At 49.4% G+C, this 20,356-nt stretch overlaps 1 protein-coding gene across 12 annotated transcripts in view; it reads right to left on the minus strand.

Moving 5' to 3' along the window:
• MSI2 (musashi RNA binding protein 2) overlaps positions 1-20,356 on the minus strand; it is a 208,073-nt gene that overhangs the window by 5,744 nt on the left and 181,973 nt on the right. For 2 of the 12 annotated variants that reach the window (XM_086860007.1, XM_086860018.1), the window contains 3 exons: positions 19,914-20,021; positions 3,066-3,274; positions 1,260-1,337 (listed from right to left, as the gene is read on the minus strand). In XM_086860007.1, the coding sequence (XP_086716133.1) occupies positions 1,296-1,337; positions 3,066-3,274; positions 19,914-20,021 (359 nt within the window). In that variant the 3' untranslated portion in view covers positions 1,260-1,295. The other 10 variants (XR_015278583.1, XR_015278584.1, XM_086860013.1 and 7 more) reach the window with 10 other exon arrangements.

Genomic DNA, 20,356 nt, shown 5'->3' on the forward strand with positions numbered 1-20,356 from the left:
TAAGTGAGGAGTGATTACAGCCCATCAATCTGGCGGAGCTGCCGTCACCGCGCGTTATTAGCCTGAGTTATGATGTTCTGCTCGGGCTCCAGCTGGCCTCGGGTACCACCTCACTATTCCAGAGGCTGACGGCCCAGGAAACGTGAAGGATTCTGACAAATTGATCGGCGAGCAGACACCGCTACGTGCAAGTCATAGCTGGGATTAAGCAACAGTGCTTATGGCACTTTTTCCTTTCCCATAAAAAACGCTCCTTGGTGGAGCAAATCAATTGACAGAACAATTTCAGGTGATCTTGGGGGTGTGTGTGGAGATGGAGAGTAAATAGAAACCCCCTTTATCCACTAGTGTTTATGTATAAATCTATTTTTATGTAGTTTAAAGTCTCCAAATGTTTTCCACAGTTCCCAGCCCCCTGACTAACTTTGATTCTAATTTTGTAGACTGATTTTTGAACGTAAGTGATGTGACATTGATCATGTAGTGCTGGGTAAGAAGCAGGGAAATAAAATCTGTCACATCTATTCCCTTTGCCTGTCCGGGCTCGGAGCTCTGGAGGCAAACCCGTGCCATTTAATTGGGATAACTTCTGTTTTTCATTGCATTTTCTAATCTACTCCATTCCGAGTGCTAAGAATATTTGTTTGCAAAGATGAATATGCCAAAGGCCAAATAATAATAAAAAATAAAAATTAAACATTTAATTAACTCAAGCTTAGTTCAAAGGGTAGGAAACTGGCAGTGATCCAGGGCTGCGGTGCTCAGGTAATGCCTTTAATTTAATTTGCTCAGGTTTAATTTTTTTTTAATCTTGATAATTGCTTTATGGTTACAAGTTACAATGTTATCTTTTAGCTGTAATATTTGGTACAGCACTTAATTAAGAATGATGGTTTCTCAGTAATAAAGCAGTGGGGCTCAGCTACTTTTAGAGCAGAGCACTGGGAGCAGATCCCTGATCCCACTGGGATTCTGGCTGCTGGCACTGGGGGTGATTCCCCACAGCTTTCTGGGTTTTCTCCCTCTTCAAATTATTGCATGAAGCATCATGAAGATGAAAAAGTGACTTTTGGAGGGTTTAGCTTTGGATCTGTCGTCCAGTTTCCAGCCTGTGAGGTTGATTTGAGTAACACAAATCACAGAAAGGAATGATTAAAGGCCAAGGAAAGACAAAATGAAGATAAAAAATTGTTCACTTAAAGTAAATATAGGGGAGATGGTAGTTCAGCACAAAGTACAAATGGGATATACTGTAATACCTCCAAGTGAGATGGCAACCAACCATGTGTAACGTTTCAATGGTATCCATTTGTAAAAGCCGTTGCAATCAAAGGTCCCTAAAATTGTACAATTGTTAAGTTCATCAGTGCTCTATACATGGGAACAGCTGATTATTAATTTTGCCAAGAAATTATCAAAGGATTTGAAAGACTGTGTTGCCAGCATGAATAGGGATTTCCAAGAGCTGTTCTGGTCACCAGGTGTGCTCCACCCTATGGTCACCTTTCCAAGACCATCATCTTCTCATTCCCCCAGGTGCAAAAATAAGCTTTGGGGTTTTCCCTTCTTTATTTTTAAACCAGGGTTAGTAAATGGAGAGTGTTAAGTAAATATATATGTAATAAAAGCTATGGGATTCTTTGCAGTTATTGGGGGAATTAAGAGGCTGCCAATCTGCAAGTCAATTATAAAATGGTTCTTTGGGAAGTGTTAGTGCAGACAAATCTGGATACCCAGGCTTGCACCTGGTGTCCAATCACTTGAAAAATCGGGATGTTGCTGAGACCAAAGTACTCAAGTTTTCAAGCACAAACAGGTTTTTAGGTGAAAAACGGAAATAAGAGGTGTTGTAAGTGGTGAGAGGTGGCAGTCTGAACTGATATAGCTCCTTGCAGAGCAGTAATATTCCATGTTTGTGCTAGAATTGATCCACAGGGATTGTCAAGTCCACGGTCTGACCACGGGAGGGGCAGGCCCAGGATGGGAACTGGGCACAAAGTGAGGCAGAGGGTTTGTTTGTCTTTTTTAAAATAAAAATAAGTTTCAGGAACTTTGTCTGCACTACACTCCTGCTCCCCCCATCCAATTCCATCAGGGAGTGAAGCTCTCCTCTTGGTTTGAGGGACTTTTGGGGGAGCCTCTGCACTTCCTCAGTGTCCAGGAGATAAAAACCAACTCCTGACTGTGCTCCAAAAAGGGCAGGAGCCTCCGTTGTTCTGTGCTGGGGGTGCCAGCGGGGCGGAGGCAGCCCCATTCATGCTCACACACAGGTGACACAGCCACGTGCAGCCTTGTTAAGCCAATCTCTGCCCCTCATTAGTGCGATCGCAGACCCAACGCGGCGTTAGGAGGCACCTCCCGGTGACCCCGCAGACCAGCGGGGCCCTGGCTCGGAACCTGCGGCTTTCAGGGTCTGCCAGGGATGCCAGGACTGGCTGGAAGTGACCCCAAAGGACAGCAAACAGGTGAAGAGGGTCCCACCAGCCAAATTAAAGAGCTAATTTTGCTCGTTTAGTGGGAGCAGGGACTGTTGCTCTACCCGCCAAAGGGTGCATCAGCCAGGAGGGGTAGTTGGGTCCATATGGACAAGCAGGGATTTAAATCCCATATTTATTAAATATGGCCCTTTGAGACATGTCGTGTCTGGCTGCAGATAGTTCCAAAGGAGTGTCTGCACCAAGAGATGTTCAGGTTGGACATTCAGAAAAAAATTTCTTCAGTGTAAGAGAGACTTATCACTGGAATGGGCTGCCCAGCGTGGTGGAGTCACCATCCCTGGAAACGTGGCCATTTGTGATTGGTCTGGTTCACAAGCTGGGGATCGGTCAAAGGCTGGACTCGATGATTTTAGAGGTTTTTTCCAACCTTACCGATTCCAGCTGGAAGGCCCTGGTAACTAATGATTGCTCCACAACTCCAGCCAGGAGCGCAGCGCTGGCTCGGGCATCGCTCGCAGGTTCCGGCAGCGAGAGGCCACGCTCGCCGTGGGGCCACCACCACCCCAGCCCGGCCCGAGCCCCTCCCGCAGCCCCAGACACGAGCCCCGCCCTGGCACGGGTACTTACGGCGATGCCGTGTCCGAAGCCGGAGCCCGGCTGCGGGCTGGCGGCGCTTATGTAGTTACCCACGCCGGAGTCCTGGCTGGCCGTGCCGTAGAGATCCGCGACGGGCCCGGGGCTGTTGGCCCCGGGGAAGCCTCCGGGCCGCGCTGGGTTGGAGCCTGCCGGGGAAGCGGGTGCGCCAAAATTCGGTTGAGCACTGTAGCTATTCAAGACTGGTGTGCAGAGAATAAAGCTGGGTATGAGGCCAGACGCCGGGCATGCACCGGTATTACAAAGCCAAACACCAGAATAAACAGCCTAGGCCCAATTCTAACACTTAACCAAGGCCATGCGAGAGGAGAGCAAGTACTGGAGAAGAGTCAGCCCGGACTACTACGAAGCTTAGAGCTCCAAAAATATATATATGGATATATATAAAAAAAATAAAAAATAAAAAATAAAAAAGAACAATCATTCAACACACTACTGCAACCAGAGACTGGAGGTGCTCATTTTCACCAAATTATCACAAAATGTAATAGGTATTTTTCAACATCTGACTTGATGCTCATGCAGTAGTAACAAGTTCTCTAGGTCTGGGCACGCCGAGACAGCATTCACATCCCATGCAAACTACAAAGGAACTAGTTTGAGACTACACATTGTGGTAATATTGATATTAAAATGTTGACAGCAAATAACTTGAATCACGTCTAGGAATATCGTTTTTTGGATCCATTCGATACTTTTGGAAAAAACCCGCCCTTTTAGATCAGTAAGCTGTAGAAATAGTTCAATAGTTGATTTTTTTTTTTTCTTTAAATGATATGGAATTGAACAGTTTGGATTTTTCTCTTTTAAATATGACCAAGGAGTGTGTTGCTTTATTTATTTTTTTTCCTTTTGATTTGGAGAGCGAAGACCTACCTTCGTCTCCAAAACCATGCTTGGGACATCAACCAAAATTAAACAAATAAATAAAGATCAAAAGCAAAAAAGAATTCCAGAGGGTGGATGACAACTCACCTCCTAATGTGGAAGTAAAAGAAAATTTAATTTTTTCCTCCCTTAATTTTTGAGGTTTTTTTGAGAAAGAAAAACAATGTAAACAAGAATGATACTGAAGAAGAAATTTAGATATTAAAGCATGTTAGATGATCAGGCTTCAGGCATTTCTCACAGCTGCTCTTGGATGTAGAATTTATGAGGAAGAAGTTTCAATGTGAAAGAAAAGTCAGTGGACTGGGAGGAGCTGGATGGAGATGGCTGCGGGAAGCTGGAGCTACACCTGGGTGGTACCTGCAAGGTCCCTGGGGAGCACAGGGAGCCTGGTCTGCCCAAACCCACCGTGTCCCCCCCGTGTCCCCGCCGTGTCCCCACCGTGTCCCCACCACGGGCAGCGCCAGGACACGATGGCCAATGGGGCTGGACGTGGGCCCAACACCACAGCCTGCCCCAGACCCTGCCCGGGCACCCGACCCCGCCACCGCCATCTCCACCCTTCCAGGCTGCCCCAAGGCTACTCCAGCCTTTTCCTCTGGCTGCAACTCCCTGTGATCTTCATTAAACACCTGAGTGGGTTACGAAGTCTGGTGGCCTGGAGTGCCCTTTGTCCGTGGGTCAGAGCTGCACGGACTGACCACAGGGCTCTCCTGGGCCTGGAGAGCACCTGAGAGCCACCAGGCTCTCACCAAAGTGCTGTGGTGGGCACAGGCTGCACCTCTGCTGCCCTGGCCCTTCCCTGCATCGCCCAAGGGGTCCCCAGCTCTGGTCAAGGAAAGTGCCCCTGGCAGCTGGTGGCTCTGTGGTGACAAGGAAGTCAGTTCTGGACAATAAATGATTCACCTCAGCTGTGAACTGGAAGCAGGGGAGGGTAAGTAGGACATCTAAGCTAGCAAGTTAAAAGAAATAAGGCATGAGAGAGTAAACAGATTTTGGACTTCGCTGGCAAACAAAGAGCCTTTTTTTATTATTAAAGATTAAATGTCAAGATAACATTTGGCCTTCTCACTCGTGAAGAAAAATATCCAGCTGAGATGTTCCAAAGCCCTTTATTACTAGAAGCCAGCACTTTTCCCCCCTTTTCTTCCCTTTGGTTCAATAAAATGGATGTGAATTTTCCTGCCAAGTCACACAGAAAACCCAGTTGGCTGCTCTGAGCAACAGCGGGACCCGGCACGGCCAGAAGCATCCTGTTAGTAAAATACTCCTGCAAACCCCACAGCAGCACCAGAAACCTCCAGAACAACCAACTGAGGAACCAGAGAGAATCTCTGTGCCCCCACACCCCACATCCCACTCTCATTTAAGACTGGAAGTAAGGCTTTCACACCTGCAGGCAGAGCTGGCAATGGGTTATTTGGGTAGTAATGAAAAGGTGATTTTACATCTATGGACCAGGGGTTCAACACTCCACACTGCTCACGGGAGGGAAAACGGGCATGCCAAAGGCTGCTCCACAGCCTGGAAAGTGCTGTATGGAAGCTGGGATGCCCTGGCACCTCTCCATGTGGTGCCTGAAAAACTCCACAGAAAAAGCTGGAAGCTTTTCCAGAGCCGACACTTTTCTCCAGACCCTATAAATGAAACAGAAAGCTCCCATAATTAGCAGGAGGCTCAGCAGCCCCAGAAAGCTGTATTTGAATGATTTGCTCAGCCATGGTTGGCTGTCACACATTTGTCTTCTTCCAGGAGCTCAGGTGAGCTCACCTGGAGCCAGAGACACCTTTACCACAGCAAAGGGACCCTGAACAACTTCCCCAACATGCAAATCCTGATGTGCTCTGGCAAGAACTACCTGGAAAGGAGCTGGTTTTACACAAACCTGGAGCACCCTGAGGCTAGAAGGAAGAAGGGAAAATGCGTGCAATCCTCTAGACTTCAGATACAGCATCACTAAGAAAAGTTAATACTTTTTGGAAACCTGTGTCCTTAGGACAAAATTCTTGATGTTGGAGGTTGTCAGAAGTTGTCCAAAGCTGCTGTGGACTGTGGGAATTGCTGAGTACTGACGTTAATTCCTTGCAGGCTGGAAGGAATTGGAGACCTTCCCCTGGCCACCAACATCCCGTGGCAAGAACAGAAATTGGGGCAGATGTTTGGAAGCTTGTTGCTGAGAAACTGTCAGGGGATTGTGCTGTCCATGGAGGGGAGGGAACCCCCGACTGATGCCAGGACCAGGAGCAAAGCCTGACCCACTGCTGGGTCCCAGCAGAGCCATGGGCTGAGCTGACTGGATCCATCAGACTGATTCAGCATTGACTGAGGGCTGGCAGGGCTATCTTCTCCCCTTCCAAGAACTGCCAGCACTCAGGAAGTCCTGGCAGCAAAGGACCCATTTCAGGTCCCATTTCCCAACCAATTGTACAGGAAACCATCCTGCAGCAGGCAACTTCACAGCTCTGACACTGTGCCTGAGCACCTTCAGCTTGAAGGCTTCCTCTATGCAAAATTCACAATCCCAAGTGTCCCCAGGAAGCCCTGTGATAGATCAAGGTCAGGAGAGTCACAGCCAACCACCTTTTATCTTCAGCCCCAGCGATCCTCCATCCTCTGGGCTACAGAAGCTCCTTCCTGTGCTGATGGAGATCAAGGGCCAGCAGTCAGGAGTTCTGGCAGTGATGGAACAGGGCAGGTTAATGTCTTGCTTGCCTCACTTTGAATTTGCTGTGTTTTTTCTTACAGAAAAGACTCTGAGCCTGTGAATTTTGATCAGCAGGTGAATGTTTGCCTGCAGGCCAGAGGGACAGGCTTTGGGGAGCCTCAGGCTTACTATGCCCAGTGTCACAGTGGCTTGGGGAGCACTGAAAAGCAGTGAGGGAAAGTGAGACGGGACACAGAGTGATATAAAATAAAGTGGGTTCATAAAGCAGCCCCAGCAGCTTTTAATGCCAATATTGGTGCTGGTGGAATTGGGAGTTGTGCAGGGCTGGCACAGCAAGAGCTGGACCTCTTCAGGCAGTGAGGCTTTATTAGCAACCCATTGTTCAGGAGAGCGCCTTTATCCCCATTTAACACATGTGTGAGATGCTTCTCCATGTTCAGCCAAGTGTTTTATGTCAAGGAGCCAAGAGCTGGAACCCAAAGCCAAGGTAGGGGCAGGAGGCTCCAGGCAGAGCACAGGGATGCGCATCCAGAGCCTTCTCTGGCAAACTGCCGCGCTCACACAGACCCTGCTTGCACGTTAATCCGTGTTCAACAGGAAAGGTCATTGCTGAAAGATAAACTCTCCCTCGATGAACTCTTGAGAAATTTCTAAGTCAGGATTCCTGCTGACATTTGCCTTACGAGCAGCGTTACGCTAACGAGGGCCCGAACGCGCTGGGCCTGGGCAAAGCACGACAAGCTGGATGCTGGAATCCCACCCAAATAAACTCAATTCAGCCACAAATGATGAGGGAAAAGAGGAAGGGAAAAGGAGAAGAAACATGAGGATTTTGACATTACTGTCCTATGAGGGGAAGTCACACAGTACTGGGATGACAGTCAGGCCTTTAGGGACTGGTAAATGAGACCTGATGACAAAAAACCCACTTAGGCACCACTAAAATGTACTGTATTTCAAAGGAAACAAACCAAGGACAATCTGGACAGAGGAGTAAGACAGACACTGCACGGGGATCATTGTCCCCTGCACACAGCCCACATGGAGCCTTGGTGACACCCTTCCCTCTCCTACAGCACCAAAACCCAAAGACTTAAACACCTCTGCAGGGGACTCCAGGAACAGTGGAACAGTGCAGAATGTGTGTCTGTCTTCCCTGCCACAGTGCACAGGTGAGGAAATCCTCATGGGGGAAAGAAACCACCACAATTCACTGGATTTCCTCTTTGAGCAGAGGCAGGATATTTCCTGTCCCTGGGCAGCCATGCATGGGGTGAGCAGCTCTGCAGGGATGGGGGAGCTTGGCAGTGTGGGGTTAAAATAAGATTCACTGATTTTATAAGTCTTTTCCAACATAAATGATCCTATGGTTCTCATCAGAAATTAATTTTTCATCTCCTGTCAAGCATGTCCTACAACCAGAGCTGGCCATCTCCAGCCCTTTTCTCCTTCAAGACTCCCCTCGTTCCTGCCTTGTCCCACTGCCCTCAGGGTGGATTCCTGTATAAACAGGTTTCTTCACAACTTGTTGATCCAGCACTCTAATTTCTGGATGACTCTCTCATCTGCCATAAACAGCCACGCACAATTTGGCAGGCATTTCTACCATCAATGTTTATGATAATAACTAAACGTGCTTGAAAGCAGCAGGAAATTTTCAATATAACTATCATTAAGACAAAATGCTTTAAATCAAAGCCATTACCCACCACCAAGACTCAAAGCTCACAAGATTAGTCTGTTTTTCTCTCTTTATGAAAAATTCATAGAACATGCTGCAAACATCATCTTCCAGCTTGAAGAAGTAAATGATAACATTGAATGCTGCTGACAGAGATGGGAGCAGGCAGGGCACGGGGGCACTGGGCAGGGCACTGAGCAGCCCAGCTGGGACCGGGCACTGCCCCACAGCCTGGTGGCATTTAATTTCAAAACCAGACTGGAGCACCTGGTGCAGTGGAAGGTGTCCCTGCCCATGACATGGGGTTGGACTAGATGGTCTTTAAGGTTCGTTCCAACCCAACCTGCTCTAGGATTCTATGAATTTATGAATTTGAGTCACTTGAGTCCATTTTGCTGGCCTTTAAGAGAAGACCGTCACAGAAGGAGTATCACCTGTTCCCAAGCCTGCTGTGCTGCCTCTGCAGCCACCCAAGCACAACTGCCGCACAGCAAAGCCACATGAGTGGCGTGGGGACAATCCCACCTTCCCTGGGGACCCTGAGGGTCCCAGAGTGTAGCACTAATGGCCACGCTGTTGCATGCATGACTAACAGAGCAGCACTCACAGCGTGACACCCACACTTTAAATAACCAGCACAACTTCAGCACCGCATGCAAATCTTACATCATTAGTGCTCAGAGCCTGATAAATATAATTAGCAGCATTGCACCCATGTTACAGATTGCTTGGCCAAAGCTAATTCTTTGTGCAGCCAGGGCTGAAGTTAATGGGAGTTTGTACCTTGCTTTTCAGAGCTGCTAACAACCAGAATGTCATTTACCTGGGACTGGATGTACAAATTAATGCCAGTCTGAAATAAGACATCGGTGCTCCTGGTTCTCAGTGGCCTATTCAGGCTGCAGGAGTGCACTGCCACAGCACTGAGAAATAAAAGCTCATATTCAGGCTCTTTTTCTTCTATACCAATCACCTTGCAGAGCTCCAAACCCCTTCATTTGTGGTCAGGTTGAGCCACTGGAAGCATCGCTTCCTTGCGTCTGAGCTTTTACAGAGCGTGGTTTCTGTCGGAGGCAGCGTGTGGCACACCTCGAACTCGGATCAATGCTCCAGCTCACAAACGTCTCAGAAATAATGAGCTGGAAACACACCAGATATTCTGGAGAATAACAAGGTACAAACAGCTCCCAACTCGCTGGAAGAGAAAGTGGGAGACAAACCAGAAAAACAAGTAACGCTGGCGTCACGACGAGAGCTGCCATGTTGTACATCTCTCATGGGGACCTGCATCCCTCTGCTCTCACTCTTCCCAAGCAGACTTGAAAAGCAAACTCTCTCTCTAAGAACCCTGTGGCAGACACGGCTCCTCTGCAAGTGTGAAGAGCTACAGATGACAGCTGGCTCAGTCCTGACTGGAAAATCAAACACGAGCACTGTGCCTTCCCTGCCACCCCGACACGCTCCGTAATGGGGAGCAGCCAGGCTGCCCCAGGTTATCCCTCCCCTGCAGCTACACTGGCCCTGCAGGGATAAAGGAAAATACAACAACTGTCGGGCTCATCAGCAAAATAAGTGGTGATGAGGCTGAGACACACCAAGATCTGCCCTAACAAGGTACTGTTTGTACGTTATTTTCTAGCTGCAGTCACACTTTCAAAGGTTGTTCTGCCTCTGCAGCCCCTTCGGAAACGGCTTCACACATCAAAATATCGCAGGGTAATGACAGCAAGCAGTGGGTGGCGAGCTGGCTCTGCTCGGCAATTACCGCTGGAAGTGAGTGGGAACCAGAAGGGAGGGCTGAGTGCTGCCCACCTGCCTGGAGCTGGGCACAATGGGGTGATAATGGCACCTGGGATCCTGTGGCCACTGCTCCTGCTGCAGCCTCAGTGTCCTCCCACCGCGCTGCTCCTGCAGCCGCAGCACGACACAAACCAACTGCTGAACTACCTGAGATGAGCCAGGAGCAGGAGCTGGGCAGCTTCCACAAGCTTAGGCAAGATAAAAATTCACCTGGTGCAGGTGTTTTACAAACTCACTGCTGCATGTGAACGCCCTGCTTCTGCTAAGTACTGCACTGAATCCAAGGCACCCACCACATCTGGAAGCTGCCCATGTGCACCAATTTGCAGAAGAAAAGGCACAAAATTCAGCGCATTCAAGCCCAGCTGTTCTAGTTCCTGCAGTTATGCAGCAGGACAAATCACTGCACTTTGCAGCTCAGCTGTAATTTTTTGCCAACGATCAATATTTATTGCCTAATCCCATTTTCCATAGCGTGTGTTAGTGGTGTCACTCGCGCAGGGCCGAGCGCGACACGGAGGCCACACAAAGCTTCGCTTGTAGGAGCTGCAGTCAGGGAGCCAGCTCTTGTCACAGCCTTACAAAAGGATTTCCTCTCCAGCGGCTCATCTTTAATCATTATAAAAGCACAGAAGTTTAATCCATTTTTGATGTAAGCGCTAATAGCTTTGTGTCCTTGAAGTTCAAAGTGGTCTTCGTGCATGTCGCTAATTAGCCGAGCAAGCAGCCATTCAGCTTCCTCTCATGTTTCTAATTAGATCCTTAACAACAAACAAATGTCGACCTTACAAAGGCTCTGCTACGATTCCCTCCATTAGTTAAACAGTTCGGGAGGGATGTGGTTCTGTTCATCCACAGCCCCCCAGCAGAGGATTCAGGGTTCTGGGCTGGGTTATTTACCCTTTGGAGAGGTTCTGCCTTCCTGACGGTGTTTTCGAAGGGTGCTGAGCACCCCAGGGATGATGCAGGGAGCTGGTGACCACTCATCAGCCTCCGCCCCTGTCCCAGCTCTGTGCTGCTCCCTCTCTCCCTCTCTGCAGGCACGGGATGTTCACCAGCTCTGTTGGAACTCACAAATAAACCAAAGGGGCAGATAAATGCTGTCCTGTTAAGTCATTTTCGTAACTGGTTCCTGCCAATTTGACTGGTTTTACAGTTAATTTAAAATATGATGTGATTGATGTTTACATACTAGACAGAATCACAGAATCACAGAATGGTTTGGATGGGACCTTAAAGCCTGTCCAGTGCCACCCCTGCTATGGCAGGGACACCTTCCCCTGTCCAGCCTGGCCTTGGATGCTTCCAGGGGCAGTCACAGCTGCTCTGGGCACCCTGTGCCAGGGCTTCCCCATCCTCACAGGGAACAATTTCATCCTAATACCCAAGCTAAGTGTACTGTCATCTTTTTACTTCACATCAAATGCTTGGGTTCCTTACACTCTTTTTTGTCAATCCATGTTTGTATCACGCCGTGCTGGAGTCCTTTAGCAGCACCACACTTGTCCTTGCCAGTGCTCAGGTTTTTTGGGCAAGTTTCTTGCTCCAGCCGTGGCATTTATCCAAGGGGGATGAATGAGGAGCTGTCTGCAAGAGGAGCTGCTGTGGCCGGGTTCCTGTCAGAGCCCTCGGTGGGCTGCAGGCGCTCGCTGTGTCGTAGGCGCCGACCCCAGCGCTGCTCCTTCTGTCTGTGCCTGCACACGAAGCTTTAACACTTATTACCACCCATCCAACTGGCAAATAAGAGCTAAAGCTCAGATTCTGGGGTATCACAGACCCCTCTGTAACCATTTTTCCATTTAAAATGAAGGAAGAGCTGGGCTAGGTGATGCCGGCGCCTTCACCTCACGCCGAGGAGCACGAAAGCTGCTGTTAATTTTACCATGGGCAACCACATCTGCATTAATTGTTTACCACAGCCCGGACAGGTCTTTTATTAATATTAATGAGTAAGAGGGAACAAAAGGCCCCTTTATTTTTAGCCTACTCTAATTGCGTAGTAATTACTCATCTACAAAACAAATGAGCCGAACTCCATTGCCATAGCAACAGCAACTCCGGCCTCCCACTGTACCACATTAACTGGCTATCACTCCTGTAATTTGAAATTGAAGCCTTTTGTACAATAACAGACAATACAGGAGGAAAATTAAACCAAAAACTGGTCTTTGTTTTGCTGCATAATTCAAGTCACAGCAGTAGGAGGGCCTTGCCTGGGGGGCACCTTCCGGCTGCTGCTGGACCCCACGGGCTGGGGGGATGCTCAGGAGCACAGGGGGATTATCCAGGTAACAGAGGAGGCATCCAGCCTGCAAGTCCCCATCCCCTGTACAGCCATCCCCTCTTGCAGGAGGGTCTCCACCAGGCAAGCTGCTGCCCAGCACTCAGTGCCTGGGAGAGAGCTGGTGGCACCAACCATACTGTCAGCACCTGACACCCCAAACCCTCACCAGGGCACAGAGTTCTGGGCTCTTTTAACCATCAGGAAATGCTCACAAAGGCCCCAGCTGTGTGAGTCTATTATTTTTGAACAGCTCAGGTTTCTATACCTGCAGATCCATTTTGCATTCTCTGGCAGCTCCTAACCCACCGTGCTTCTCGAGCTCACACGGAGCCAGATGCACACCAACATCTGCTGCAAGGAAAAACTACTCTGCTCCTCCGGCAGCTTTCTGTTTCAGAAAGAAGAGAGTGAGAAAAAACATCACTGTAATTATGTATTTACTTTTAAAGCATTTGGGGGGAGAATCAGCATGAAGATACTGACAGTAGTGTATCAGTCCAATGCGCTCTGCCTCACAGTTTGCAGTTGTTCCACTAATGGCTAACAGCCTGCAACTGCTGCTGCAGAGGCAAAGTACCCTCAGCTCTGACAGCATTTTGCCTGTTTAGGGATTAAAATGCACGAGGCACCATCCTGTGCTCAAAGATCTCATGCACTGGAGAGCACGTGCTAAAACACAACTTCAAACTCTGCAACAACTTGCCTGCATCTTGAGGGGAGCAAAGTCTAATTACAAGTGCCAATAGCTCTGTTCCCCAGCTTCTGCTGGGAGAAAGGGAATAGAACACGGATAATTGGCTGTGGCAGGGCTTTGGAGGGTACCAAAGTTGTTCTGATCCCCTGCCATATGCAGAGACACCTTCCACTGCCCAACTGACACTTTGAGGGATGGGGCAGCCACAGCTTCTCTGGGCAACCTGTGCCTCACCACCCTCACAAAGAAGAATTTCATCCTAAATAAAAAACAGCTCTGGATGAGCATTCTGAGGAACATTTTCCCATGGAAAATAATTCTCCCGATGGAAAAGACTATTAAAAGTTACCTGCTAAATTCGCTACGGATTAACTTCAACTGCACTTCAGAGGTGGTCACTAATTGCACTGGAGATGATTTATCAAGCGCACAAGATTTTCTATTACAAAATTATTGATTAAAGCTGATGTATTTTAACCTCAATAGACTTCAGCCCAGCGCTGTGTCAAACACCGGCTGCTATGGCCAAGGTCGAGCAGCAGCAGCACCAAATTGTTTCATATCTGCTGAATTTTCTCCCTGGCACTGCAGGAAGAAGCTCAGTCCCTCAAGGATTGAAAAAGATCCAAAAGTGGCATCCTACAGTAAAACAAGACAGGGTTTCTTCTGCCTGGAGCCTGCTCTGAAAAGGACCTATGGGACTCCCATCCTGGAGCAGCCCAGCACTTCTGAGTCAAACAGAAAAGATATCCCTTTCATTATTATTATTATTTTATAAATTTGGGGTAGCAGCAAAACAAGTAACTGCAGGGTTCCTGGTATTGTCAGTGACAAGGCCAAAACCACCCATGGGGATGAGGAGTGGCTCCTCCAGAGCGCGTTCACCACCCAGGGCTGCTCCATGCTGGGTCTGGCTGATGGAATTCCTGTTTAAACCAGGATGATTTTCCTTGCTCCCACCCCTCCCCAAAGCCCCCGCAGTGTGGGGTCCCTGCCTGGCCACCCGCCGTGCTCCCCAGCACACGCTGCCTCTGCCAGGGAGATAAGCAAAGGATAAAATCTGATGCAGCCATTAATTTCCCAATGCATCACCCGCCAGGCTCTGTCACATAATTACTGGCGGTTCCAGTGGAGTGAGAAATTCCAGCCCTTGCTGCTCCCAAGTGGTCCACTTGTTAGGTTCTGGCTTTTGAGATTACATAGCCTGGATTAAACTTTATGTACTTTTATAGAAGAGAATAAAAAAGGGAGAGCAATTCCACCAGAGCCACCGTGCCACAAGGGAGTCCTCCCAGCGGGCCGCAGAAGTCCCAGATTGGTTCGTGGCTGGATCTTTGAAATGCTCCTCCTGACACCTCCATGAGCCTGTGGCAGCTCCTCTCCCCCTGCACACACAACCACTGTCCCCCTTTTCATGGCCACTGCTAAACTATGAGCAGATCAGATTTTGGAGCACCCTCCTCAAGTGTCAGACAAGGCTTCCCTGAGCCCATGCCATTCATCGCTCTGCTGACTTTCTGGCACACCCCTCACTTCATCCTGTGCCGGGGGCACTGAACAGCGGGTTCCCCGTTTCCCTGGAAGATTGAGATCCAAAGGGAACCTTATCCCTGCCTTGGCACACGAATGCTCAGCTCCCTGGCAGCACCAGGGGCAGCTCAGCTCACTATGCACTGTGTCAGCCCCAGTGCTTGTTTGCTTGATTTACTCCATGTTCTATGAGACGTAAGGAGCAGACACAAATCCTTAATTACTCTGGAAAACCCATTCTGGATGTTTGATTTCCTTTGAAAGCCCTTGCTGCCTTAAGTGCATTAATGAGTGTGTGGCTCTGCCCAGCAGAGCAGGGAGATGCTCCCACCCAGCACAGCTGGTTTTTAGGATGGCCAGGGCGTGGGGAGGAGGGGAGGGGTGACCACACCATAGAGGAGCTCTTCTGCTCCCATCAGGATGTTTTCTGATAAAGCAAACTAAACAAATAAACCAAAGCCTAATTCGGGATCTCAATTACCATCTGTTGGATTTACTGACTGCAGTGCTGTCTCTGCATTTTCCAAGTTTAGCACAGAAACCCAGGCAGGAGAAGCAAAGCCACTGCTGGCTCGTGGCAGAGAGGATGAACTCGCCTCGAACTCCTCATGCTGATATTTATGAAATGTTAAATCTTCATTTAAAAATGTTCCCTTAAGCTGGGTGACATGGCAATGAGTACGACCCATCACTAGCTCGGAGTCTCAGTTGCATAATAAGATTTAAGGTTTATGACCTACAAACAATTGCTTGGTGGCTCAAGACAGGCTGCGGGGAGCCGCCTCACACACGGAATTATTTGGATTCCCAAATGGAGTGATTTGCGTGTGGCACATCTGGTCTACGACCGCCAAGGAATGAGTCTATGGGCTAATATGGACAAGTAACAGGCTGATGGAGAAACCATGATTGTAAAATGATTTGAAAAATATCTTAAGTTCTTTTGGATACAAAACAAAAAGAAGAGAATACAGTTACAGTCAGTGTTTTAATTCCTAGGGGGGTTAATTTGAAAAAAAAAAAAGTTTTACTATCAGCATAACAGCGTGTGCGGGTTCTTGTACAGAGGGTGTAGGTTGCCTACAGCCGGCTTCAATTTAAACTTCCAGATAATGGGATTTAACGAATAGGGCTCTATGGATCCAAGCCGTCAGCAGCTCTCTGCTGTGTTATCCCTACGCTTTCAATCAGACCAAGGCTCTGCTTTTATCTGCCACGCTCATTTGTGTTGATGGTGCCTGTAATATCAACTTGACAATGCATGTTCTACAACTACGTCTACTGCTACCAGTACGACTACTACAGTGCATGCATTTAGTTCAGTCCCACAGATACATACACTCTAAGAACAGGCAAGGGGAGATGTGAAATGTTTTACGGGACGACAGGTGTTTTGTTTTTTAAGTAAGGGAAATTAATAAAAAACATCAAAAGAAAGAAAGTGTACAAAAAAATAGAGACATTTCTCAAGAGTTGATATGAGTCGTTTCTTGAACCGTTTCGTCCGAACAAGCAAAAAACATGCAACCAGCTGCTACTAACAAGAAGCTGGACACTGAGAGAGGATTAATAGGTGTGGACAAACCTTCCCGCTGAGAGCGCTCAGAAGAGTGTTTGAGAGGAGGTGTGCACGTCCGAGTGTAAGAGAGGCCGGAAAGTTTGCCTCAGAGACACCCTCTCTCACAGCAGCCCCAACCAAGCAAGAGAGAAAACAACAAAACATAACTGCTCACACTCACCATCAAGGTCAGTAGCTCACGTTACGAGATTTGTTATAGCTGGCAAGTATAAAGTCCAGTAAGGGGTTGTTGGGGTGCAGGGCTCAAAGGCAGCACTGGCAAGCCGGGACTGCGGCCCAAAATCCAGATGTGCCAGGGGTTGGGGTGGGGAGCAGACCCTGGCGCCGCGGCACTGCGCTGTCCCACTGCGCTGAGCGCCGCCGGCCGGCTCGGCGGGCAAAGCCTGCCCGAGGGAGCTGGGACAGGGCTGGATTGGTGTGGCCTTAGGGGTTTTGTCTCCAGTCCTCAGGGAGGAATAGCTGGTAGCAACAGGTTGGGAACTGGAAAAATCTCAGGCTTGTCAATGAAGCAAAGAGGAAGGAACGAAAACCCTCTCCTGCCAAATTTTCCTCGCCTCGCTCTCCTGCCAGATGAACCCCTCCCATGTCAAATGTAAGAGGAAAAATGTGCCCCCCCCATGACTGTATTTTAAAAAAATCATTTACACGACAAAAATGTTTTACACGTAAAATATGTCAGGTGGATTCAAAAGAAACATGACATTGATAGTGAAGTTGTCTAGGAGGAGTTTGCAGCATTCAGACTTTTAACTTTGCTCATTTTCCGTGGCTCAGGTCCCAATTCATTAAAAAAATACAGGAATGGGTGAGGTTGTCAAAACCAGTGGAGGGATTTGGCAGCACAGCCCCACCCAGAGCGAATGGATGTGGCCAGACCTCTGTCTGCTGGAAGGACCTCAGCTATCACCTCATCACTGGGATGTCGACTGGGGACGTGATTTATGATGAGCAGCACTGCCGCGCTCACCCGGCCGGCACGCGAGCAGCGACGCGGGACATGAATTTATGGTGGCACTGAGCACGGGGACAGGGACGTGTCCCTTTCTGCTGGTTGTAGGACAGACCTGCTGTGACACAGAAGAACCTGTTTATCTAGCAAGGTCAGTTGGTGACACACTGCCGTCGAAAAAGAAGGGGTGAGGGCAGGGAGGAGGCCCTGAGCAGGCACTCGCCCCCAGCAGGCTCCCTGCTGACTCAGCAAACATGCAGGTGTCCCAAGAGGAGGAATGTCACCCCAGGGACAAACCAAGGTGGTCAGTGCCCAGGGGCTTGGAGTGAGAGGGCTGCAGCTTCCTGGGGAGACCAAGACACGCAGCTGAAGGTGGATGCTCCCTGCAGGTGCTCAGTCTCTGTGCCGGCACCGATGCCAGGAAGGTGGGGAAGAGCCGGCAGGACGGGGCCGGAGAGCTGCTGAAGAGGTAGCAGTGATGGGGACATTGATGACATGGATAGTCATCAATGCTTTCCAGGAACCTCCTGGACAATGCTCTGTGCTGGGGCCGCTCCAGCAGCCCTGGGCAGAGCTCTCCCAGTGAGCTGGGGGTGGTGGGATGTGCCTGCCCGGGTGTGTCCCAGCTCTTTCCCATTTCCTGGCAGAAAGGGGCTGTGCTCTGTGCTTTGGAGCAGGCACACGTGAAGGAGGGCTGTGCGAATTTGTGAAGGGAAAACAAAAACCCAGCTGAAAAGAAGGAAAAAACCCCAGCCATTTTTCTTGTAATGAATCGGGCCCGTACACAGCAGCGCAAGATCGATCCGACTCCACTGCTCCTGGATACAATTCACTACCATTGCTGATGGAGTGGCAAACCCAAGATGTCCCTTCCAAAACCAGCTTTGGATGGAGATGGCTCTACGGAAATCCCCCCGTTCCCAGACCACGGCTTGGTGCGGATGTGAGCGGGGCCGGTGACAAACCCACCTTCCTCCTTGAGACCTCAGGGCTGGGGATGGGACGGGGGTTCTTTGAATTCAGTTTTGGGGTTTTTGCCAGTTTTGTGCACGCAGGCAATTTTGAGGCTTGAAAAGACATTTCCAAACACCATACTGCTCTTTAAACTTGCCAGAAAGGGTGTTGTTAATTTAGGGTTAGATTTAGTTTTGTATTGCAAGTTCAAATCAAAAAACAAAAAAACCGAAAAAACAAATCAGAAAACCCAACAAAAGAGAAACCAAAAAACACTCAAATTAAAGACAAATGATTTTCAGGCACAGAATTGATCAATGCTCAGTTCAGTTGTAATGGGCACCAAAAGCACTCCGATTAAAAAAAATAATAATAATAATCAGGGAAGCAACGTTAATCCAGCCAAACCCTCTGTGCCTTGCTAAGGGGCAACTCACCAGGTCTGTTTGCACGTAAAACAAAACCTGAAGGGCAAAACATGAGGAAGAGGCAGAAACAATGAGGTCTGTTTTCCTGGAAGCATATGCAAAAGCAATCTTGGGTTTTGTTTGGGTTTGGGGTTTTTTTTCCCCTCTTTGGGTTTGTTTTTCCCCCTCTGTGCCGGGGCAGTAGGAGAAGCTGGGAGTTGGGGGATCCCCACAACCAGGCTGGCAAGTCACCCCTTAGGCGCTCTCTACATGCCACAGGATGGAACTGGTACAGAGAGTCCTTTGTAGCCTGCAAGCAGTGCCAGTTTGCATGGAACGGAGTTCTCCTGGTGTCTTTCTCTGGCCTCCACGGCACCAGGCTCTCGCTCGAGACACGCCCGGGCCTGCGCCCACCTCCTGCTCCCTCACGCCGTCGGGGCTTTGCGGGAAGAGCCTCGATAAGCCGGTGGCACTGCCCGAAAAGCCGCCGAGAGCCCCCAGCTCAGCCAGGAGTGAGCTGGGAGGTGCTGCCAGCCCCGTGTCCTCTGAGGAGACGCCAGGACAGGGGACACGGGACTGGCGGCGGCTCCATCCCGGCAGCGGCTCCATCCTGGCCTGCTTTGGGAGCCCACAGCGCACCGAGGGCTGCTCTGAACTCTGTCACCTGAGCAAAGCGCTGATTCACGTGTTCAGAAAATTTAAACCTAAGGCAGTAATGGCAATTGGCAACAATTTCTTTATTTCCCTTAAGGGGAAAAAAAAAAAAAAAAGTAGAAAGTTTTCAGAAGGACAGAAGAAAAGCTTTGTCGTTCCTCATGGAAGCAGTGGGGTTGGAGCAGGCAGGGATGGTGAACTGTCAGCCGTGTGCTGGGGCCGATGGCACGAGCGGTGCCATCCCAAGGGACGTGGCCCCTCGCCAGGGGGATGCCCCATGCTGGCCATGGTGGAGGAGGTGACGGTGGCTCTGGGCATGGCGGGAGCACCCAGAGCTGCTGCCACCGCCTCTACCCAACCCCAGCTTCCTGTGAGAAAACAAACCTTTTTTTCTGAAAACACAAATTAATCTTTTTTGGGGTGTCTTTTAGGGCCTTGAATTTAAACCAAACAAAGAAACCAACGCAATAAAGGAATAAAGAAAGAAACAAATTGGAATATCTACCCTGGTTTTGGCAGTTCTCACGCCAATCTCCTGCAGGTGCTCCAGCCCCCGTGGCCTCTGCTTGTAGTTTGGGTTTGGGTTGGGATTGAGTACTTATTTTTTCTCTATATTTTTTTAAATTTTTTTTTATTTTTTTTGATTGCTTGTTTTCAGGTCCCCAGGATAAGTGTGAGGAAAATCAGAGAAATGATGGAGAGCTGCAGCCACACAGAATACCGACAGAGCTTTTACCTGACCCTGCACTCTGAGGGTTTGCTCTTCCACGGGCCCCCCTACCTGATCCTCTTGCTGCCGCCACGGCTGCCGCTGCTACTGGTCCATAAGCCGCTGCTGGGAAACCTGGCCATGGAGAAAAGGAGAAGGGTAAAGACAGAAGCCAGCGAGTACTGCGAGTCTCTGCAGGGCACAGGGATCTGGAGCTCGCCATCCTGGCTCTCTGTGCTTGGGAACAGCCGAGCCCTGGCCGGGTGCCCGCTGCCAGCGGTCCCTGCCGGCACAAATCCCCTTGGCACGGGAGGAACGGGGCTGCTGGCCATGGCACGCCGTGGAGCCAAGGAGAACAGGCTGGAGGCAGAGCCCACAGCACTCGGCTCGTGTCTCCCAGGAATGGGGTCAGCCCGCTCCGCAACCAACCAGGGAATTCTCTTCTGGGCTTATTTGCAAGTGATAATAAT

The sequence above is a fragment of the Cyanistes caeruleus genome, chromosome 21, assembly GCF_971803275.1.
Source record: "Cyanistes caeruleus chromosome 21, bCyaCae1.hap1.1, whole genome shotgun sequence".
In the NCBI taxonomy this organism is placed as follows: Eukaryota; Metazoa; Chordata; class Aves; order Passeriformes; family Paridae; genus Cyanistes; species Cyanistes caeruleus.